The sequence below is a fragment of the Oenanthe melanoleuca genome, chromosome 1A, assembly GCF_029582105.1.
Source record: "Oenanthe melanoleuca isolate GR-GAL-2019-014 chromosome 1A, OMel1.0, whole genome shotgun sequence".
In the NCBI taxonomy this organism is placed as follows: Eukaryota; Metazoa; Chordata; class Aves; order Passeriformes; family Muscicapidae; genus Oenanthe; species Oenanthe melanoleuca.
In genome coordinates this window covers 63,718,407-63,742,497 of record NC_079334.1, presented here as the reverse complement: position 1 = coordinate 63,742,497, position 24,091 = coordinate 63,718,407, and the positions used below count along the sequence as shown (strand labels likewise).

At 42.6% G+C, this 24,091-nt stretch overlaps 1 protein-coding gene across 2 annotated transcripts; it reads right to left on the bottom strand.

Annotated features, from left to right (window-relative positions):
* Positions 1-1,534: 1,534 nt before the first annotated feature.
* DHTKD1 (dehydrogenase E1 and transketolase domain containing 1) lies at positions 1,535-19,677 on the bottom strand. Of its 2 annotated transcripts, none has more exons than XM_056512435.1 (17): positions 19,475-19,677; positions 18,324-18,479; positions 17,631-17,842; positions 15,879-16,073; positions 15,311-15,580; positions 12,068-12,239; positions 10,322-10,520; positions 9,196-9,508; positions 8,043-8,127; positions 7,297-7,436; positions 6,777-6,927; positions 5,757-5,863; positions 5,311-5,475; positions 4,851-4,933; positions 3,126-3,295; positions 2,518-2,603; positions 1,535-2,078 (listed from the first exon to the last, which is right to left on the bottom strand). In XM_056512435.1, the coding sequence occupies exons 1-17, from the start codon at positions 19,632-19,634 to the stop codon at positions 1,977-1,979; spliced, it is 2,766 nt and encodes a 921-aa protein (XP_056368410.1). In that variant the 5' UTR covers positions 19,635-19,677; the 3' UTR covers positions 1,535-1,976. The 2 variants fall into 2 exon arrangements, with proteins under 2 accessions (XP_056368410.1, XP_056368402.1); XM_056512427.1 differs by having other exon boundaries at positions 3,117-3,295; positions 19,475-19,650.
* Between the last annotated feature and the right edge of the window lie 4,414 nt (positions 19,678-24,091).

Sequence of the window (24,091 nt, the reverse complement as noted above, 5' to 3'; positions counted from 1 at the left end):
GTGTTAATGCAGAATTTCCTGTCCAAGGACTGGGACCTGCTCTGTTACCCAGGGCCAGGAGCTGGACTCGATGATCCTTCCAACTCAGGATATTTTATGGTTCTATTCTAATTTCTGCTTCTCTCTTACCCAAAGCAAAAGCAGTCCAGATGGAAAACAGCCTTGTGTGCAACCAGAATTGCTGGGAGAAACAGTGTTAGCCCCTCAGTCAGCAAGGGCTTTGCCTTGCTCCTGGGAGCTGTTATCCATCACACCAGAGCAGCCCTCTGCAGGCACTCTGAGTCAGCTGACTGAGGAAAGCTGTGCTCAAGCTCTCCCTTCCTACCCCAGGATCCCTGGGGAGCTCCATGGCACACTGATGGGGCTGGGGGCACTGGGCTGAGCAGCACTACAGAAATAGCTTTGTCTCCACCAGAAGGATCAAACAGGGTCAGAACACTTGAGCATCCTTTATTTGGTTGGATAACCAGACCTGCGCAGCCTGTGGGGGAATGGTGCATAACAAGGTCAGGTTTGGGCCATGTGAAACTCCAAACACGGGGTCTGTTCTTCCCTTGTGTGCACTGTCATAGTGAGAAAACTGTGGGTTTATGTAACCATCAGTGTGCAGTCAAGGCTGGTGATTGCACTCTACAGCTTCCTTGGCTACAGCTGCAGCCAAAGCAACGTTACTCTTCAGCCTCCTTTTCCTAGCTATCAGCAGAAATTTAAAGCAGAATATGCCTTGATTAGATAAAGCTGTTCAGGATGTGCAGGAGGTTGTGCAGTTTGCTAGAGCAAAGTGGGAGAAACATGATTTCATGTTGCAGTGATGTAAAACATGACAGAAGAGAAGTTACAAAGGTAAATTCTGGGTCACATGGAGTTAATGAATGAATGAATATGTGAATTAACTAGGATGAAATACTAAAGCAGGCTTTGGAGATGATTTTGGGAGCTGCCTCCCCAAGTGGATGCACACCCTGCCTGTGATCTGTTTTTTGTCACCTACCATGGCTTTCCATCTGCAAGTGCTGGATCTTGTGGTTAAACCCCACTTGTTTCTTTCCAGAAATGTCTCTGGCTCACAGTGAGCTTGAATTACTTAAACATTGCTTTCACAGGTAACTGAAAAGAGCAAGAAGGTGCCAACTTCACCCTGAAACCAGGAAAGGAAAAATGCTGGGAGAAATCCTGTGGTGGTAGGAATGCTGCTCTGGGGCAGTCAACACTGGGGTCAGCCTGGGATGCCTATCTTCCATTTGGCTTCATTATTCTCCCACTTAACCTTAATGTTGTGGTCCTTTATCCTTTGTTTCCCAATAGAGACAGATTTCTTTCCTCACTCCAGATGACAGCAGTGCTGAAACCATCCCTTGGGATTTCTCACCCTCTGGGTGAGAAAAACAGTGGTGCCTGAAGGCTTCAGGAGCCATCCTGCATGGCCCCCCCAACAGGAATCCTGCTTTAACAACTCGTGCTGAGAAGAGCACCAACAGCCACAACAGATTGCTGGCCCTCAAGGAAAGAAAAGAGATAATCCACAACATTCTGCTATAGAAATGGCTCATTCCCAGGCATGGGGAAGCATTTATTTGATCAAGCAGTACTAACACTTCTGTGGAAGCAGAAGAAACAGAACCTGTTTCCACACATGCACCATCCCAGGAAACTGTCAAGTGCAAATAAGCAGCAAGATATAAGGTATTCCACAGTGACCTCATCAATCTGTCCTCTGGACTGGATTTTTAACTTTATAAAGATATTTTGTAGAAAATTGTATAAGAGAACAAGAAGTATCAGAAGTAACAGGCACTTCTCATTGTTGGGTATTCCCCAACACAAAAAATTGCTTCATCATTACCAAACTGATTCCACCTTTTTTTTTTTTTTTTTCCATTTTGGAGAACCAAGAGTCTTAAGGATCTGGCTTTTGTTCTTCACAGGAGGAGGCACTAAACATGACTGACATCAGGAGCAGTCCATCCATTGAAAACTTAGATAAATGTGTTGGTCAGAACATCTTCCTGCTGCTTGTTGTGGAGGGTTCCAATGCCAACTGCAGGGGCTGGTAGAGGAGGTCTGCTCACAAGATGGAGCTGAAATTTGAGTTGTGGGGAAATGATTAATGAAGGACAGAATCACATCTTGAGGTCCTGATGCCACAGTGATATCTGCTGTCAGATAACAGCAGTCCCAGCTGAAGTAATACAGGAAGTTATCCCCTATCTCCCAAAGACCATGGTTCCAAGGACATTGTAGTGCATGATCTGCCAGAGCAAATGGCACCTTTGCATTCTCCTCCTACTCCCCTACCTGGGATCTTTCATTATCCTGTTTACTTTGACTGAACACCATGTAAAATAAAACTCCAGTCCTGCTCTTCACCAATGGTGTTATAAAGAGCAGAAGTAGTTGAAATTAGAACACTCATTTGGCTTAGGCATCAGGATTAGATTTTTTGTTGTAAGCACCACAGAATTTTGCATTCAAGGTGGTCTTAATTTTAAAGACTAGAACACCCCAGGGACATCTTACCTTAAGCCCCAGCTGCTTTTCAAACCGTGGAGACACAAAGGACCATGGACCCATGTTCTGTGGTTCTTCCTGACTCCAGATGAAGACTAAAGGAAGGATAAGGGTACATAACAAACATACATATTTATCTTTTCAGCAGAGAAAGAAAAACAGTTTATTGTTTTTGTAGCACCTCTAGTTTTTTTGTCTTGGCACTACCTTTGAAATGAAGGCATGCCAGACTCAATTCCCTTGCAGGTCAGAACTGAATTCAAAGCCAAAGTATATCCACCATTAGGGTATACTGTATGTATATCCTGCTTTTCTACTGCTGTTTTCAAAAGCTACTAAAAGGACTGGACTGCAAAGACCAGTACAAAAAATATTTCAAATGGTTTGCTCTGATTTTCAGTGCTGCTTCTTGGAAGCTATCAATAGCAGAAAAAAAGAGTTATTTTAACACCAGTGATAAACATTTCTGAAACATCCCACTCTAGAAACACTGGGATGTATGAGGGGGAGAACAAAGAGGAAAAAGCCACTACAGCTCGTCATCTTAAAAGGTAGGCAACAGATTTAGTTCAGTACTTCAAAGAGACTAGAAGCACAAAGGTAAAAACCTGGCTGACCTTTTGCTTGGCTGTATTTGCTCAACTCTTGCTGTAAAGCTTCCAGGGGGAAAGGACAGAGCTCTTCAAGTCTCAGAATAGCTGTGCTGTGCTGCTTCTCTCCCAGAGTTTCTCTTTGCTTCACCAGAGCATAGTAATGCTTTCCAGAACACAGCACCACTTGGGTGACACTAAATGGAAAAAAAAAAAAAGTTTCCAAGTTTAGTGTTTTACAGAAACTTGATGCAGACAGCTTCACACTTCCAACCAAAAAAACCAGCCAAACTTCAAAGAAAACTTCATAAACCTGAATTGTTTCCCTAGATCATCTTTCCTCTTCTTTGCCTTCCCTTCCCTCCCACTCCCTCCAACAGCTGGCAAACTAATCTTTGGGCACAGTATGCCAGAGGTCTTGTTTCTTCAGTAATTCTAGGAAAGTTACCTTACAATGGGATTGATCTCTCTTAGCTCTGACTATTGAAAATTGAACACCCAGTCAAAGCTAGTCATCTCTGAACTCTCTGTAGAAAATAAACCAGAGGGAGAGAAGTCCCTCCAGAGGACAACTCCCTGCTGTGCCAAAGCAGGACTGCCTGCTGGAGAGACATTACACCCTCCAGCAATCACAGAGGTCTTGACTGCCTAATCTTACAAAAAAAGCAACAAGATGAACTACACCCTTTGTGCCTCACCATCCTACTTAAGAAATCCAAGATGCTAAGGCACATCCAGCCTTTTGATTGAGGGTCAGGAAGCAAAGAGGAAGGAGGCTCAGACTTGGGTACACTAGGGCAAGGAGCAGATGAGGGGAAAAACAATTACGGCTGAATTTGGTGTTGTGAACAGGATTCACTGAAATATCGGAAGGGAGAGAGATGTATACACACTTTATTATTGCCCCACCTCATCAGCTCAGGCATTCCAGCCCCAGAACAAAAATTGTGGATTCAGTTTTGGGCCACTCATGACAAGAAAGACATTGAGGTGCTGGAGCCTGTCCAGAGAAGGGAATGGAGCTGGTGAAGGGTCTGGAGCACAAGTCCTGTGAGAAGCAGCTGAGGGAGCTGGGGGGCTCAGCCTAGGGAAAAGGAGACTCAGGATGTGCCTTTCCACTCTCTACAACTCCATGACAGGTTGTAGCCAGGTGGGAGTTCATCTCTTCTCTCAAGTAACACACAATAGGGTAAGAGGCTACAGCTTCAAGTTACATCAGAGGAGGTTTATATTGGATGCTAGGAACAATTTCTTCACTGAAAAAGTCAAGCACTCATACAGGCCTCCCAGGGCAGTGGTGAATCACCATCCTGGAGGTATTTAAATGTCTAGATATGACATTTGGGACATGGTTTAGTGGTAGGCTAAGACTGGACTTGATGAATCTTAAGGGTCTTTTCCAACCTAAACAAATCTATGATATTATGATTCATGTCACAGCTGCTCCAGTGACTGTCAGCTAATGGACATGGTGCAGAATAGGACCCATCAGGTTGGTAACTACAGCCACAAACTCCCTGTGAAGCCAAGGGGTGACAGCCTAAACATTTCACTGTTTTACAGACAGATGTGGTAACTACCAATAATTACCAGACAAAAAGGAGAGGAAGTAAAACTAACCACAGTCACCCCTTTCATAAAACATTTCCCCTCAAAGTCACTTCTTTCCCATCACCTCAAATTTGAGCTGTTGGGTAGGAAAAAGGGACAGGACACCTCTTTTGAGCTTCTCCTCTAAGAAAGCAGAGCTACCTTTTAGGATCTACTGAGGAGTCACCAATGACAGGCTTGAATGTTGTCCCTGGGGCCATTTCTTCAAAACTTGATACAGCAGCCTACATGGGGGAAGAGTTGGAAGTTACTAAATCTTGCTGCTTTTCTCTCAGGCCAGAGTTAGAAAGAATACTGAGATAGGGTTTTGGTAAGTACAAAATACACAGGCTTCCCTCTCCCTCATATTCCTATTCCCAGTGAAGAGTGGGATGGTAAGCTTCCCAAGAACACCATCGGGCCAGGAATTAACCCTACTTCTAGCTCACCTCCACCCAGCTTTAATCCTCAACCTGCTTGGCCCCATACAGGCAAAATTCCACTGATTTGACCCCAAAACAGCAATCAGAGAACACAGAGGGAAAACAAAAAGGGAAGAGAACACAAAATAAGATAAAGAGAAAAATAAAAAAAGAAAGAGGAAGGACATTTTTCAGCTTACTGGAAGCCTGAGTAACACTTTGGGAGAAGCAACAATGAGAGGTTTCCTGAAGTTTCGGACCATTTGCCGCCGGAGTAAATGGAAATACTGTGCTGGGGTGGTGGGATGCACAACTGACATGTTGACCTGGTCACCATCAACTCCTTCTTCTGAGCTGTCACACATCTGTACAGAGGGAACACAGCAATATCTTGTCAGAAGCAAGCATTGAGACCAATATGCAAGAAAGAATCCAGGCACACAAGGCACACTGACCTGTATTGGAACAGATTAGTAAATATCCAAATTTAAGAGAGGAACAACTTTAGAGAAAAAAATGGGTTTAGCATTTAGCTGGTAAGACTGTGTCTGAACTGCCTCCATCGAGCACATTGCAGCACAGCTCCCAGAGCACAGACTGCCAGTGCTGTGCTGGGATGTGTGACCCTGAGAGGTGTGTTGGGTACCTGTAAGAACCGTTCCATCCGGCAGGACGAGTGCTCAGGGCCTGCACCATCATAGCCATGGGGAAGAAGAATTACTATCCCACTCTGTAGAAGCCATTTAGCCTCACCTAGAAACACAGAATGAGGATAAAGGAAAGGATGATTTCCACAGTACATAAAGCCAGACTACTTTGCACAAACTATTCAGGAAAAAGAGTAACCAATTTCCACATCTTTAAATACAAGCCTGAAACATGCTGCTGGCATTTTGCCCTGAAATTCATTACAGTGAAATAATACGTGTAAGGTGATCTGAAGTTTCTGAAATCATCAGGTAGCTCTGGGCTCCCAGAAGACTTAAGCCTCCACATGGAGCACATGACACAGTGAAATTTTAAAACTTCATCTCTGCAGGTATGATCCCAGCAGCATCCTGTGAGCCAGTCCTGGCTAACACAGCATTCCCCTGAGCTCTGCCAAACTGTACAAGAGATTACAGTCAAATCCAGAAGGTAATTCATGCCAGCTTCAAATACATGTGGATGGAGTGAGAGGGCCTCTAAATTTCCATCTATGACTACAGAGGTTTTATACCTGAGCACTCAGAAAATATGTTAGAGTCAAACTTAGTAAGGTGTTGTGAGGTTTTTTGTTAGTTTCTTTTAAATAATCACTATTTTCCTTCTCTATTGCTTCAGGAATTTTTCAGATGCTTCATGAAAGAAAAGTACAGCCTACAAAGCTATCAACCATATATACACACAGTAAAATACATGTGGGGGAAGAAAGGCCATTAGTATAATTAATTGTCCTTTTGTAATGACTATACTCTGCCAAGGAGTTTTTCATTTTAGATGTACTGTCTTCAGAGAAAAGCTGCACTGAGGTGAGCTGCACTGAAGCTCATAGGCAAGCTCATAAGACTCCATGAAAAAACAGAATTCTTTGCACAACATGTTACTTGAAAGAGGAAGGATTTTCTGAAAACATGAATAATACAAATGATTAATTATTAAATATATTAGTTCCTTGTACACTTACCTCCTGAGATGAAAGTGTCAAATATTATCTGGGCTCCATTAAAGAAGTCTCCAAATTGAGCTTCCCAAATTGGCAGTAACTTAGGGCTCTCAATACTCATTCCATATTCAAAACCAAGCACAGCTTCTTCAGACAAGGGACTGTTACTCACCTAACAAAAGGAAATTGTTGGGAGGGGTGGAAAAGGAAGAAGACAACCAGGGGTTAAGAAGCATTGGAACCAGGTAATTGGTGCTGGGCACACACACTCCTAAAGGCAATTGATAGGCACTAATTTTTTGCTTTTAATGAAGGTACTGAGGGGAAAAGAATAATATTTGATCTTCAAGAAGAAGCAAACCCCCTTGTTAAAGCTGTAATTTATATTGACAAAGAGTAGGGATGCCCTGACAGCTTTTATGTCCCTCTATCTAAGATTTGCCAGAACATACACTGTGCCTCAGCATATCTCAGTAGCTTCAAAAAATGCATTGTTTCAGCACAATTTGAAGAAAGTGGTCTTGTGGGCCGCAGAACCTACCTCTAGGAAACCCTTCTGGTCTGGGGACATGTGATTCAGAGGAATGTAGGTATCATCTGTCTCTTGGCAAACCAACATCGCGTGTCGTTGGCTAAAGGTTCCTCTGCCAACATCTTGTCCACTTAGTCTGATATTAAACCCTTGCCAAGCAATAAACACAACACCAGATCAGCAAGTCATGTAAACAGAAAACATGCAGGAATAATTCTATTGCTTGTTATATCTCTCTTTGGATTTCCCCTCATCAGCAACATCAAATCTGAGATGCAATTCTTAACCAGCAACAGCTCCAACTCTCAAGCACACAGATGCTCTGACATTATTTTGGGTAAAATGGTTCAATTTACTGAAGCATACTGAAAAAAAAACCCAAATGCATTCTGTATAATATGTAAATGGAGATTTGAATTCAGCCTAGAGAGGAGGAAGAAGAAATAGTAGCATGAAGAACACAAAGTATTTGGGAGCTCCACTGCTGTCAGTTGCACTGCTCATGTGCTCAGCTTTATGCACGAATGTTTTTCGGGAGGGAGAGGGAGCTACAGTTCTCTGAAGATATTTAAGACTCATTCTATAAATATTAGTGACACACAGGATTCATATTTACCTTCTCTTAGACCATGCAAATTGTCAAATTTATAAATCATAGCAATATTTTTACTTAGAACACCTAAGAAATCCAATGTTATCCTTTATTGACATAAAAGCAAAAATATTTTACTGTCTGCTGTCTAGTTGCCTCTTACCTTGGCTCAGTAGAGAACCAAATGCTAAAGTTTCAGCTGTTGCCCAGTCCAGCTTTTTTCCTTCCTCCATTTTTTGAACTCTTGACTAAGTAAATAAAGAAAAAGAAAAAAATTATTATTTTGTCTTTTCCCATCTGTAGCTCTTTTGGAGGCACAGACTAATATTAGAGGCTAGGAAAAAGCAACACACTATAGAGAGAAACGCAATATTCCTGCAGCCAACTTAGGCTGCATTAGAATTAGTCTTATTTCAGCACATCCTGAAGGTTGCCTGAGGACCACAGAACCATTGGTGTTCCATGTGTTCACCTCCCAGCCAACAAACTGTGGACTGATGAATTAATCTTAGTCTGCAAATATTAAAAATCTTAGCACAGCACAGAGTGTAGTCTTGACAGGCTGCTGGTCTGTCTAGTTTGCAGTGATGAAAGGTACCAGGTGCAAGTATTTCAGTCTCCAGAACTCTTCCCTGTTCTGGCCTGCAGAATTGCAGACAAATGATCAAACTGAGCTGTGGAGGTCTTGCCTTGGGCTAGGAAGACAGAAACATCAGTCTTTTGAAATACTCAACTCACAGCCTCTCTCTGGCTGCCAAGCAGACACCTGCACATACCCATCATCCATCAAAGGGAAACATTCACAAACCCTAAACTGATCCAAACCAAACACTGTTAGGAACTATCAAACCCTGACTGTCAAACATGGCCACACATTGTCTAGTTTTTGTATGAATGTCATAAAACACTCACTACAGGCATTAGGAACTGTGTACACTATTGTCAGGTTCCTGAGTCATTCCTTCACAAAGTACTCATTCTAATTACCAACTATATAAATGTTAGTCAGTTATCGTAATAGTTTCTTTCTATTTATAAGAATAATGAACCATATATTCTATGAGCTTTTTACTTCATTGCAATAAAATATTGTTGAAATAACAAACTAAAGTACATAGTCAGATCTGGGGGAAGAAGTCTTTCTTCAAAACTGGAGGAAAAATGGCATAATCTCAGCCTTGAAACAGAGTGAGCTGTTTTTCCTAGAGAATATCATGCTATTCTCTAACTGGCAACTCTGCTGTGTTTAGACTTTTACCTGTAACATGCTGTACCTTTGAGCTATGAGATCAGAAACATCATGATGCTTTACTCACCTGTGCATAGGTCTTCAGGAGATGGCTGTGCATCTGGAGCTCTTCAGGCACCTCCACAGACTTGACTCCAATGAACTGCAGGAGAGGCACAGGCATTCCCGTGTCCCAGGTGGTGATTCTGGCAGAAGGCTCCACGAAGCCTTTCCAGTGAGCCTGCAGGTTGGTAGGAGGTGGATTGTACGAAGTCATGTTGGCAAGGTGATCATTCAGCTTGGAATAGTACGAGGTCTTTATCTCAGACACTTCAGCCTCAGTCATGAGCCCAGCAGCCGTGAGGTGTTCTGCATATGTGTCTGGGATACTCTTACGGGATCTGCCAGGGAGGGAATCAAACCACATAGGTATTAAACCTAAAAACAGTGTCACAGGAGAACAAGGAAATACCACCTTATTGTAGGCATGGAAAACTCATATAAATGGTGTCCTGGTGCATTATACTTATTAGCATGAAAGTTCACTTTCCTGGCATTTTCAGAAAAATAACAGTTCTCTTAGAGATGTGTCTTATAGTCCTTTATTAAAAAATTAAAAGTGCTATAGTTAGCAGTTACAGGTAAAAATAAGTCAAAATCCCCTCTGTGCTACCATGCATATTTTCTTCAGAGAAATTCACAGTAGGATTTTCACATTGGAGAGAATCAAAGCAACCATTCCATAAATGCTTCACCTAAAATACCAGAATTCACTGGCAAGTGAATTTTTGTGTGTTGCTCTTCGGGGATAAGGATGGAATCTGAATACATTTAAATGCTTAGAAAGATGAGTCCACATTGGAAGCAGTAGGACTAGGCAAAGACAAACATCATGCTGGCTTCCTGCCCATTATCCCACATCACGCACACTTCCCCTTGGCACACAGAAGGCAACTTTGCCCTCTGATTACCAGTGGTCACAAATTTGAAATCCAAGAGCTGTGTCCAAGATGGTTCTCCAAGAAACACCAAGCCACACATTCAAGAGCCAACAGTAATGACTGCTCATTGACATCTTATTATCAGACTCATACTGTCGTCAAGGGCTGCTGACAGCGTAGCTGCACCTTACATAAAGACCTACAGATATGTCAGAGGATCTCACACAGAGACTTCTGTTGCAGCAGCAAGACTTGAGATGGTATAACCCCTACCTGATGATTTTGTACATGCTGGGGTTGGTGAAGAAGGGCTCATCAAGCTCATTGTGGCCCCACTGCCTGTAGCACAGCAAGTCCACAATGACGTCCCTGCGGAATTGGCGCTGGTACTCCACAGCCAGTCGTGTGGCACGGACAACTTCCTCAGGATCATCCCCGTTCACATGGATAACTGCACAGCCAATGATTTTACCTGCCCAGGGGTTCAAACACAACAGCAATCACACCCAGCCCCTTCCAAAGAAAGAAGATATACATCTGCTCTGCTGAAACTACAGACAGCCCATGTGAAGCAAGTACAATAAAAACAAATCAAAAAAGGATGTTCTTTGTTATAAGAGCTGGGGTAAGGAGAGGAGTATTGCCTCAGAGAACATGCAATTAGTCTAACCAGTTGTATTTGTCAGTTTGAGCACAACTTCTTTACAAGTACTTTGCTCCCAGAGGATTTTTTATACAGCATCCTGCAGCATATTAATCCAGTAGTGTACAGGAACTGGGAGACAACTTGATTGCTTCTCTTTCAAACAGAAATTGAGTTTTATTTTCTTCTTGTCCTAAGCTATCACTACTATGAATTCATACAGGCCAAAAGCAGCTTTCTCCCTTATTAGCAGAGAGTATCATTCTGTCCACTGCTCCTCTAGGCAGAAAAATCTCTTCATTAAGGAGAACACTGTAAAATTTCAATATGTTAACATCCTCCCCTGCATGACAATTTGGCTGCAAGCAACAGTGCTCCTTTTGTACTTTATCTGTCCAAATTCTGGGAAACTAAGATACTTCAGCTATTCCTGGCTCATGTCAAGTTTCCCTCCCTAGAAAAATACTAAAGCTCAGCTACATAACATAATATTAAAGCTCAGCCCCTTCTCACTGACAGGCAAAAAGAAAGGAAAACTAAGGATGGAGGCACAAAAATAAACCAAAACAAAAACTATGCACAACACAAAACCAGCCCAGGGAAAAGAGTAAAAAACATATGCTATCTACCTTATCAGATTTAATGAATCTACTTGTTTGGTTTGATGAAACCATAAGACAAACACTTGATGTTAGGTCAAAAGCATACAAGAGTATATTTTTACTTATAGGAGACATATACAAGAATATAAAAGAATTAACTACTATGTCTCTGATCTTACTGATAATACATCTGTTTACTACTAAGAAAGATCAGTCCAAACAAAGCTTCCAGTTCAGGCATAGAAAGGTCTTGAGCTTAATCTTTAAACTGAAAGCTCAACATGACAACAAACAAAACAGCAAAAATGGAAGAGTATCTGACCTAAAAATCTTGCTCAGAAAACACACTGTGATGATTTTTATGAAATTTAACAAGATATATTTAAAGCAAATCTGTTATATACTCCATTGCACTACCTTTTTAAAAGCTGTCAATAATATGACAAAAACTGAGTTTTAAAGACTTCACAGAAATCTTGCAATTATTTTATCACATCCTGTAAAAATGTGACAAGATTTTCCCTTGATATTTACTTTTTGCCATAAAGCAGATAGGGAAGGGCATATTTTTAGCATGTGAATTGTTGCTAGTAGGAGGGAATAATAATAATAATTATTTTAATTCCTACCCTACCATGAAACTTGAAGTTATAATAATCTCTCCCTATAACTGACAGGCAGTTACTATAAAAAGTCCATTGCACAGCTTACACTGGAGTTAAAAATCCTTCCTGACATAACAGGCAATCTTCCTTGTGATTCAACCCTACCTACCAATGTCACTGCAGTACAGAGATGACCTTCCTCGCTCTGGAGGAGTGGTATAGCCCAGCTGGTTATTAACAATCAAATGGATGCTCCCACCAACTCTGAAGTGTGGTAGATTAGAGAGGGTCAGTGTTTCTGGAACAATCCCTTGCCCAGAGAAAGCAGCATCGCCATGAACCTACATCAGGGAAGAAGATGGAAAAGTCTCATTAGGAAAGACTGGAGGAACAGCAAAATCAAAACCATAACTCATTAATTAAGACCTTCTAAATTGGGTACATGGAACAGATACAGTTCCAGCTGGACCCACTTCTTAATTCCTCTCAGAATACTGTTTCCATGACTTGAGAGTTTATGTAGCCTTATCACTAACACAAGGTCATAGCAGCCAACATTTGTACATGAATGTGTGGTGTAATCCCTACCTGGAACTGACCTATAATTCTTAAAATTGACCCACCAGCGTCCAGGTGATTGCAAATTTCCTGGCTATGGCAAAGCTGCAGCAGTCAGAGGCAAGCCACTGACCCCTAAACAAAGGGAGCTGCTCACCACAGCATTCACTACACCTTTGCTGAAGATGAATGCTGGTAAACTGGGACTTATGCCCATTTCCACCATACCAAACAGACAAGAACAGAAAAACAAGTGGAAAATTAACCAAATGGAAGCACTCAAAACCAAAGAAAAACTTTCAGAAGGAGATAAAACCTAAGTTACATATTAGTTAAATTTCAAAATAGCAATAGCAAATAAATAAAAAAAAGTAGTTTGAAAGGGGAAGGGAGAATACTGTGATATGCAACCCAGGTTTCCAAAAAAGGCTAGAGGTACTGGAGTGAATACCATCTAACATTTCAATGTTTTGAAATTGGAGACAGTTCTCCAATGAATGTGACCAGAGCCTTCTCAGAATGCAGACTCAATCATTTGCAGACCAAAGTCACTATGCAGATTGATGAACTTCCTTATTGAAACCAGATGACAATTCTGCTTTCTAGCTATGACATAGTGTCCAAGCCTTAAGAGACTTCAGTAAGGACACCAAGGTAACAGAGGTGCATTCAACCAATGAAACAGCAGCACTGGGTTTTATACCATTCTAACAGATTTTTAAGAGGTATCACAGCAAAACAAAGGTAACTACTGCAAGAGAGACAAGCCAGCATTCCCCCTCTATCCCTTACCATGCTAAACTTGTTCCTGAAGTGCTGGGTTTTCACTTTTCCCTCCTGGTTTCTTCTGCTGCCTAAGAAGGCTACATATCTCGTTGATAGCATTTGAGTGAAGACCCTAAAACATCTGAGAAAACTTTATGGCTTTTAGCACATCCCAAAGCATTAAAGCCTAAAGACAGTGTGACTATCCAACTACACAAAACTGTTCATATATATCTCAAACCCCAGAGGATTCAATTCCTGTGGTGCCAGTGGGATTTTACTCATTCTACCAAAAAGATGGAGACAGTTTCTGCTAGGGCACATTTTTCTCTAGGTTGCATTAGCAAAAAGCTAAAAGCAAGGTTATCATCAAGTTTAATTCACCAAACAGTGACCCTGAGGGTGGAATTTATTTCTGGGAGATCTTACCCTCAGATTTCATTTTAATTCATAAACATCAGTAGTTGTGTGATGTCCAGGAACTGGAGTTAAGGTATGTGAGAAGATGAAATATAAACCACTCTCCAGTAAAGATGGACAATTAAATACTGCAGAGATGTCCATAGTAGCTAACCAAGAAGAGTTTGTAATTCCTAAAAATTCTGAGAACACTGAAGTTCCAGAAAAGAAGACCTCCAGACTCTGGACAATGAAGCTCACCACTGATAATGACACCTTAACTCATCTTTATTCGTTCTCCCCTCAAGCTCTGGCACTGAGGCTTGTGGAAGACGAGAAAAAAATGCCAGTATAAACCTCAATTCAGAGTTCAGAGTGTCTACACTTATATTTCTCAAGAGAAAGCACTGTAAAAACAGAAAATTCAAAGACAAACTCCCAAACCAAGATTCTGAAACACAAGGTGCCTGATTTTATTTCTTTCTTCTCAATTAGCTGAAGGAGAGCAATTAACAACTTTAGTTTAGTTACAACTAAAGATTTGCCTGTTTTCAATCTCATTTGTGTACCTCCTAAAGACACAATCAAAAGTAATGACAGTCAGGTTACATTATACATTTTCTTCCTTTCAGGAATACTTTGAATCAGTTTACTAACATCGAGGTGTTTAGCACAGAATCAAATGTTTCTTTACTCTCTATGTAATCCTCCCTACCACTTAAGCACACAAACGCTAAGAAGTGAATTTTTCCTTGGATAGGGAGTGTCATTTATCCTGAAGAATCTTTGCCTAAAGAGTCATACAATTTTCATTACTACATGGTGGATATCTACTATTATGAGAAAGAAACAATAGTATATTCTCAAATTAAGATATAACTGTAACTGAAAGATGGAGACACATTGGGCAGCAAAAGTTGGCTGCACTTGCAAGCTCTAAAGACTTTTTCAAAATAAAAAACTAAGAACCCAAACTTTCCCAGAGTATTTTGTATTCCCATGTCTGCTTTTTCACAATATCCGCACCCTTCCAGAAGAAAGCAAAACATTTTTTTAACTGAAATACATTTTCACTTCTTCATGTAACTTCCTCCATGTTTGTTAACACTTTGCAGAACACTTCTGCCCAACTTGTTTTTACTCCTGGCTTTAAAATATTAAGAGTTCAACTCACTTGTTTTTTCAAGTTGAAGTCAATGCAAGAGAAGAAAATTTATCAAGAAACTATTTAGATTGCTGCTACAGCTATCTATACAAGTCAGATCAAGGAGTAAAAACTAATTCCAGAAGAGTCTTCAACAGTACCATGACAAAATTCTAAATCCTCCTGAACATTTTGCAGCCTTGTTGACAGCTCTTATCCAAACCCATTAATTTGAAAGAAGGCTTCCAGTGGCAGTTAAAATGTAAAAGTGAGGAAAGGCACACATGGCTCTCAATGCAGAATATTATTCAAATAAAGGGAGGTATCAGAATCAGTTATTCAGAAATCTTAGAAGTGCAATTATTTAAATGTCAGCATCATCACGAACACCACCTGGAAATTTTCCTTGCCCTCCTCTTTCCCCATAAAGAAGATTCCAGCTCTTGACATCATATATTAACTCAGTTTGATATTTCTATGTACACTCCTGTTCACACTCTACCAGCAAGCCTTACAAATATAAATTACAATATGTGAATAAAATACCTGCAGGCAAATAACTTTGTCCCCAGGCTGTGCAGAACTCTCTGGGGAGTAATCACCATCGAGCAGAGTCTGTTGCCTGGCTCGTGTCTTGCCCACAGCCACTGGGTTGATGGCTTCTAAGTGTGAGGGGTTGGGGAGCAAGGTGACATGCACAGGTCTGTGGGAGCCAAAGTCCAGATCTACAGAAGATGTCAGGTGGGAGAGAACGTCCCCAATGGCTGCTGAATTTTCTGGAAACTCACTCAAACCACGCATCTTGCGGAACATGAGCTGCATGGAAACAGATTTGGTTAAAACCCTTTTCTGATTCACTGACATGTTGAAAGAGAAACACTCTCCTACTCCTGAAATTGCAAGGATGCTTCTAAGTAACAGCACATAAAACCCTTCATTAGAGCTCTTTAAACAGCCTCCTGCAGACAGTTCACTGAAGTGCTGATAGGAAGGGAGAACACTCTCATACAGGTAACATTTGATTGCTCCAGCATTTACAACATGGCAAACTTTCAGGGGTTTATTTTACTGCAAATAAACCAGGCAACTGCTCATGAGATGATAAATCTCTTACCTCAGGGGGAAGCTGAAGCAAGCCTGCAAGCAGATTAAGCCTTCCCCGATGAGGCATTCCAATGATGATATCTGTGACCCCGCTGTACGCACACATCTTGAACAGCTCATGGAAGAAGCCCATCATGCTCTCTGCTCCTTCACCACCATATCGCTTCACTGTGGCAAACTTGGTGGCTAAGAAGTGATCAAACTCCTATTAAAAACAGGACAGCTTCAGTACTACGCTATTTTAAGCAGCAGCCTTCTGTTTATAAAATTGAAATACAATTTATGTTTATACCCTTGAGACATACAAATCTAAAAATACCCCTGGGAAGTCTCAGCTCACTCTCCACCCACACAGTCTGAGAACAGAAGCTATGACGACTATAAAATATAAGCTCTAAGCAGAAAAATGTTGCTTTGAAGACCAAACTTTCTCTGTTTCACATGGAAGGTGCTTCAAGAACTGTAACACCAGACTAATTTACAAATCCCTTGGTAGTTTACCTGTTTTAGGTGGAAATTTAGGAATGGTGTTCTTTTACGGTATAAACCATAATGATCTTGAGATACAAAGTGCTAGAAAAGCAGTGGTTCATTCTGATTTACATTAGGCACAGTCTTTATTACATATGCTTGAGAGAAGAATAATAAATGCATCTGTATTTACTTAACTTTCTTCTCACTTCATTCACCTCCCCCTAGAAAGCTCTAATAGGTGACCAAGTTTTGGAAGCACTGGAAATTTCTCGAGTTTTTTCAAATAAAGACAGAAACTGAATGAAGTCTGTCACTGAGAAGGGAAGACTAAGCCACATCCAAAGATCTGAGCAAACTGCTAGCTGAGCAATATTCAATTCTAATGAATAATGTACACAAAACTAATCACATATAAACACAGTTTTGTTCTGTCAGAGTTAAATTCTTTACTCTTACTATAGTTCTGATCATACTGAAATTAAAGCAGAGCACATCAGGGTCCCAATATCAACCTCCTGTATCACTACCATATACTTCAGTTTAGTCATTGGTAAATATTACATTTAACACTCCTTCCACTTGGAAAACTGGAAACAGGGACACTTTCACAGATCCTGCTCTTCTACCTTTCCAACCTTCACAGATTCTGCTCTTCTACCTTTCAATCCTTCTGGATAACATGGGAAGAAAAGGGGAAAAAATTAAAACTTTTCACAGTACAGAAGTATTGGAATAACTTTTTTCTATACATTTAAAAAGTGCATAAATATTTCACTTCCTTATAGCAAAGGTTCCTTGCTGAAAAGCACCATATCTGCCAGTGCTATATGATAACACCTCAGATGAACTCTGATTTGTTCTTCCAAAACCTTGAGGGACAGCATACTTTAAGGACAGTAAACAGATCAGCATGAGGGTGAGAGGAAAACACAGAACAGCTAATCAGAGCAGAAGATTTCACAGACCTCTGCTCAACCTTGTGTTCCTACCAATAACATTTAATATGAGCTGTCAGATCATTAATCGAAGAGTATCTCACTTTTGAAGACTGATTATTCATGGGTTTGTAGCATCATTATTTCAGTGGTAAGTAAATTAAGCAACAAACTCCAATGAGATTCCTGCATTGCACTGCTTCAGGGAAAACCTTGTACTTCTTCCTCCTGCACAGTGTCAAAGCCTTTCAGGACAGTGATTGTTCTTTTTCTGCATGAATCATGCCCAGAATAGTAAGGGATCCATGACAGACTCCATGACTACTCTAATCCTGTAACAGAGAACAAAGTACCTGGGACTCCAGCATCAGTTTGCACAAGTGCTTTTTCTCTTCAGGTGTAAATGCTTCTTGCTTTAGCTCTTCAAATCTTTTAGCAAACCATTCTCTCTCCTCCAAAGTTGGAAGCTGGCTTGTTTCGATGGAAATATGCCCGCAGTATATATGGTCAAGATAAGCCATCACATCCTCTACAGAAGCTTCCTCTTTTCCCATGTTTATAAGTCCTGGTGAAATAAATGTTATTAGCCACTTTGGGGGAAGAAGGGGAAGCACTAAGGCCTGTTTTGGAGAAAATAAAGCAATGAGAGAGACTCCCTTCCTTTGCTTAAGGGTGCATCAAGGCTCCAAGAGAGCCAAGAAAAGATAGTTCTTGACTTCTGCCCCTGTACTTTCAAACCTTAACTACAGTGTTAAGTATTATGGTAAATCATAGAACGCTACAGTAATACATGAAATTAAAGTTTAACTTCAGTAGTTGTAAGAACAAGTACAGATTTTCGTGATTTCTGAAGATGCTAGAAGGCAGCTTCTCACTGCACTATGACTTCTGCAACAGACATACGTATGCTGAAGTTGGCAATTTGCTGTCCAACAGTTTTCATCACTGATTGAGCGCCCACTCAATATCTGACTCTTCCACAGAGGCCACAGCCCCTCAATAAATCACCCATGAACAGAATTTGTGTGATAAAGCTGTGGACTCACCTGTAGTAACGAGAGGACCCTGAAGAACTCCAGCCAGCTCTTGGATTTCAGGTACCATGTTCATAACGGCTCGGCCAGCAAACAGCGGGTTTATTTTGGCAGCTTTGTGGCCATGTTCAGCATAGGCAGTTATTAAACGAGCAAGACCATGGTCAACTAAAACCAAAAAGAAAGCAGAACAGTATCACACACATGCTCAGATTAAATCCACTTACAGCATCAACACAGGAATGTTTTGTCTGCTGGCAACCATCAAGGTTCTGACTGGAAGGAGAGCTTTTCAGCAAGGAGGCCGTTTAAAGGCAATTTTTAAAATGTTACATAAAAATAAGTTGATCATTAACAAGGAGGCTACTTCGTGACGGGCCTCCGTGTCCAGGAGCTACTAAGTGGTTTCACTCCTGATTCTGGGCAAAGGGTTTAATTCCGACCAGTGTAAAGTTAATGCAAGGATCACAGTACTACATAGCAGAGTTTTCTGCTTGAAATAACATTTCTGCATTGTAAAATGCAGCTAAAGGCAACACAGGATTGCTACAGAAGAGAGTTACATTTAATAATGGAATCCTAGAATGTTAAGGGATTGGAAGGGACCTTATAGACCAATCCCTCTGCCTTGGGCAGGGACACCTCCAACTAAACCAGGTTGCTCTAAGTTTTATCCCGTCTAGCTGTGAACAGCGTCAGGGTTGGGGCATCCACAACCTCCCTGGACAAACTGCCAGTGTCTCACCACCCTCAGTTCGGCTGGTCCAAGCACCACGATATAAAAAGAAAATGAGAAGCGCGTGGCAGAGCTATGAGCATCAGAACTCTCCCAGAGCCCATCGCTGAGGAAAACTTCAGCAGTCGTTGCTCTCCCAGCCGTGGAGCGGGGCCAGGCACCCCAGGCTCGCACAAACCACAGCCAAGAGCTCTCGGAGCGGGTCTGTTCCGCGCTCTGTCCCGCCGGGAGCGATGCACAACACCTCCGAGCGCCGCTCCGTCCCGGGCCCGCTCCGGGCAGCACCCGCTCCGGGCAGCCCCCGCTCCGCGCAGCCCCCGCTCCGGCCAGCCCCCGCTCCGCGCAGCCCCCGCTCCGCGCAGCCCCCGCTCCGCGCAGCCCCCGCTCCGCGCTCCCTCTGCCCGCCGCGGCCCCGGGGGTGTCCGACCTGCTCTGCCGGCGCCGCGCTGCTCCTCCGCCCGCCCGCCCGCCGCCTTGCGCGGGTTGTAGCCGTAGACGCCGCGCTCGGTGCGGTACCAGCGCCTCGGGCCGCCCCGGCAGAGCGCGCAGCGCACGGCCCGAGCCCCCGCCGCGGCCGCCATGGCCATGGCCGCGCTGCCCCCGCCGCCGCCACCGCCCCCGGACCCGCCCCGAGCCCCGGGGGCGGCGCCGCAGCGGGGCCCTCAGCGGCTCCTCAGCGCCGAACGGAGCCAGCGTACCGTGTTCTGGCCTGCAGCCAGGCAAGCCGGAGTGCTGTGCCCAGTTCTGGGCTGCTCACTGCGAGGGAGACAAGGAATTGCTGCAGAGCGTCCAGCGGAGCCACAGAGATGAGGAGGGCTCTGGAGCATCTCCTGTGAGAGACTGCGGGAGCTGGGCCTGCTCAGTCTGGAGAGGACTGGGAGATCTCAATGCATATAAATATCTCAAAGATCGGTGCCAAGAAGTTGGTGCCAGACTATTTTCAGTAGTGCCCAGCGACAAGACCAAGAGCAACAGCCATAAAATAAAACTCAATAAGTTCCACCTCAACACGGGGAACAACTCTGCGTTAAGACTGGCAGAGCACTGGGACAGGCTGCTCAGGCATGTTGTGGAGTCTCCCCTTCTGGAGACATTCTCACAACTCACCTGCATGTGTTCCTGTGTCACCTGCTCCAGCTGACCCTGCCTTGGCAAGAGGCTTGGACTGGATGATCTCCAGAGGTCCCTTCCAACTCTACTCCTGCAGACCCCACCTGCAGTGCTGCATCCAGCTCTGGGATCCTCAGCATAGGAGGGACATGGATCTGTTAGAGCGAATCCACAGGAGACCACCAGGATGATTATAGAGATGGAATGCCATTCCTATGAGGAAAGGCTGAGAGAATTGGGATTGTTCAGTCTGCAGAGGAGAAGGCTTCTGGGTCACTTCATTGCAGCCTTGTAGTACCTGAAGGGAGTCTCAAGAAAAGATAGAGATGGATTTCTTACAATAGCATGTAGTGACAGGACAAGGAGGAATGGCTTCAAACCAAGGGAGTAAACCAAGGGAGTGTAGGTTTAGATTAGGTATTAGGAGGATGTTCTTTGCTGTAAACATGGTAAGGTACTAAAACAGGTTGCACAGGGAAGTTGTGGATGCCCAAACTGTGGATGTATCCAAGGACAGGCTGGATGGAGCTCTGATCAACCTGGAATAGTGGAAGGTGTCTTTGCCCATGGCAGGGGGGTTACACCAGATGATCTTTAAATGTCCCTTCCAATCTCAACTTTTCTGTGATTCTATAAACTTTGTGTGAATGCAGACCTGGAGTACTGGCAAGTTCCCTTCCTCTAGGCTTGGTTGTGCTCCTGTTGCCTTTACAATGAGGAAATCAACTAGTATTTTGTGTCCAAATCAAACCGTAGTATTTGCCTTTGGAACAGGTGGAACTGGATTTCGGAACTGAATCAGTTCCAACACTCCAGTTGGTCTGGGATTTTATGATATTCACAGTTTTTGCAGAGGGGCCACTTGTGTTCCTTGAGGCCTGCATGGTTGGGTTTATGCATATAAAGTGTAGTAGAAATGTGGGTGTGAATATTCATATTTTTTTAAATTAGAATCAAGGAACCTTGAATGTAATCCTGCAAGATTATGTGATTTTTTTAAGCTGACAGCGGAAAGGGAGAAAATGTTGATATAGTTAAATATTTCCATTCTGTGCTTGGGGAAAAAGACAAATGTTGCAGGCAGATCACAGGATGATGAAATACTTGTCCACAGTTCTTGAGCAAATACCAGTCAAGCAACAGATATGAATGTGGTTTTGCTTTGAATCAAATAGGCACTTAGTTGAATATTTCCCAATTAGCACTGATAGGAAAAGGTTTGAACATTAAAAATTTTCAAGTTTCTCCAATTAGATGTTTCAGTTACACAATGTGGATCTCAGAGAACTAATTGAATATTTGTATATATAAGTTCACTTAATAAAGGTTTAATAAAGTCTAAGCAGGTGTTTATGAAATATACTCATCAACTTGCTAGGATTTTTACGTGAATCAAAATCCAGTTAATAAAGATTTAAAGTACTTTGCAGATTTGCCAGCATAATCATCTTGAGTAGGACACCATTACATGTGGCAAAAGCATTGCTGTGGCTATATCTAGGTCAAGGAAAGGTTTTGTTGACTTTGGTTCATGTCTAAATGTGAGAAGGTGGCACCTGTGCCAGCAGAAACACCATTGCTGAGGGTGTAGGCAAAGTGCCTCTCCTAGCCCAACTCTTCTGGCACAAAGCCTGTCCTAGAGAAGGCTCCAGTGTGAGGTTGATTCAGAACTACATGATGCTCTCACTAAAAAGATCTAGAAATGCTCCAAAACCAAGGCTGTACATATTAAATAGTAAGTGTCTGCCTACCTGGCAGAATAGAAAATCAGCAGCACTGGGAATATTTCTAAAGTAATCATCCCCCTTGCCACTTTAGTAGTTAGATCAACCCAAAAAAGCTGCCCACACCTTGAGTGATGATGTTTGTCAGCTGGAGGTAAGTGGTGAAGAGAGGTTACCTTGAATCTGAGTCAAGAGGGAGATAAGCAAACATAACTTATTTTATCAGGATGAGGTAAAAGCTTGCACACATTGAAAGTTTGTGCACTAAAATGTAGCTCCTTTCCAGGAAACAGTGGCTATAAGTAATCTCCAAAAAACAGATGGGTCTAAAAAAATTATGTGAATATTCACTCACTCGGAAAAGAAGATAATTTACTGAATTTGCCTGCAAGGAAATATAGAGGACACCTACAGATTCTACATTAGGCCAGTATTTGGCACAATTTGAATACTGTGTGCAAGTTTGGTGCCAGTAATTGAGGGAAGAAAGCTTTAGGAATTAAAAAAAAAAAAAGTCTGAGATTCAGGAAATACCATCTACCTGGTTTTGGTGAATCAGTACAAAAGCTTGCATGCACAAATGAAGCAGGTACTTTAGGAGGAAAAGTTTTATGAGGTACCAAAGGTAAAACAAGATTTGCTTGCATGACCTTTACAAGAGAGAGCTCCAACACAATTGTAGATGTGGGAGTGTGGTATAAACACAGAAGGAGCTTTTGCTTTCCTTTCAAAACTGTAGTGATCATGTTTTTTATTCATGGTGGAAAAGGCAGCAACATAGTGCTTCAGAAGAAAATAAACCAACATCTCTTGATGTAATGCCAGTGCCACTGATACTTAACCCAAGTATAACCCAATTCCCCCTAAAAAGAGCCGCTCATTGACAGGCCAAAGGATTGGCACCTTTGGAAAATAAAGTGCCAATACTAACATGGATTTTCTCTCCCCCTTTTTACTATGTTCTGCCATGGATCTTCTCTACTCCAGTGAATCAGTTAAATCAACTTGTAGTTTAAGATACTTTGGCAAACAAATGTGATCTTTGTGAACAGGGAATGATCTGCACCAATAACAAGCACAACTCCATCCTTTCAAACTTGTCCAGAAAGAGATTTTTAGACATGTCTGCAAAATGAGCAATTAATGAAATTAAACAGCAGGGAGGAGAGCTCTTCCCTGGGAAAAAAAAACCAAACAAACTTGTCTAGTCCTGTACCAGTTGGCAGAACACACCTAAAACTCTGCATCAGTAAACAGTGTCTTCTGTTGGGGCTGACTCTTGTCTCTGAATAAAAAGCAACTTTAACAGCTGAATAACCTCATTATGTACACCCAGGCCTGCGCCTGCTGTCAGTCCAATATTGCTGAAGGCTTGTTCTAAGCCCAGAGGGGTGTAAAGGCTTCCCCAACTGAAAGAAAAAGCTTCTATCAGAACCTGGATTCAAAATGTAAAATAAACAGCAGATTCTCACTCTGCAGCTCTGGGCTGTGCCAGCTTTTTCCAGCTTAGGCAGCTTTAGAGTTGCCCAAGAGGTGATGCCATGCCCAGACGTGCAGGCAGAGAGCGTTTCCAACAAATCTGGGAGATTTTCACCCCTGGTGGGAACAGTGACTGGACAGGAGGGCAAAGAGACCAAATTTAGACTAGAAAATGTACCCCATGACAGAATCACATAATGACAGAATGGGTTTGGAAGGGACCTCTGGAGATCATCCAGTCCAAGCCCCCTGCCAAAGCAGGGTCACCCAGAGCAGGTGACACTGGAACACATCCAGGTGGGTCATGAATGTCTCCAGAGAGGGAGACTCCAAGAGCAGCCAGTCCCAGTGCTTTGCCACCCTCAATATAAAGAAGTTCTTCCTCATTTGAGGTGAAATCTCCTATGTTTTATTTTATGGCCATTGTTCTGTCGCTCAGCACCACTGAGAGCCTGGCACCATCCTCTTGGCACCTGCCCTGGAGATATTTACTCGCATTCATTAAATCCCCTCTCATTCTTCTTTTTTCCAGACTGAGCAGGCCCAGCTCCCAGCTCTCACAGGAGAGATGCTCCAGAGCCCTCCTCATCTTCGATGCTCCAGAGCTCCTCATCTCTGTGGCTCCGCTGGACCCCCTGCAGCAGTTCCTTGTGTCCCCGTACAGAACTGGGCGCAGTAACGGACGCCCATTAAACCACCCCTCAGGCAGTATTTGCTGTTCAGCCATTGTC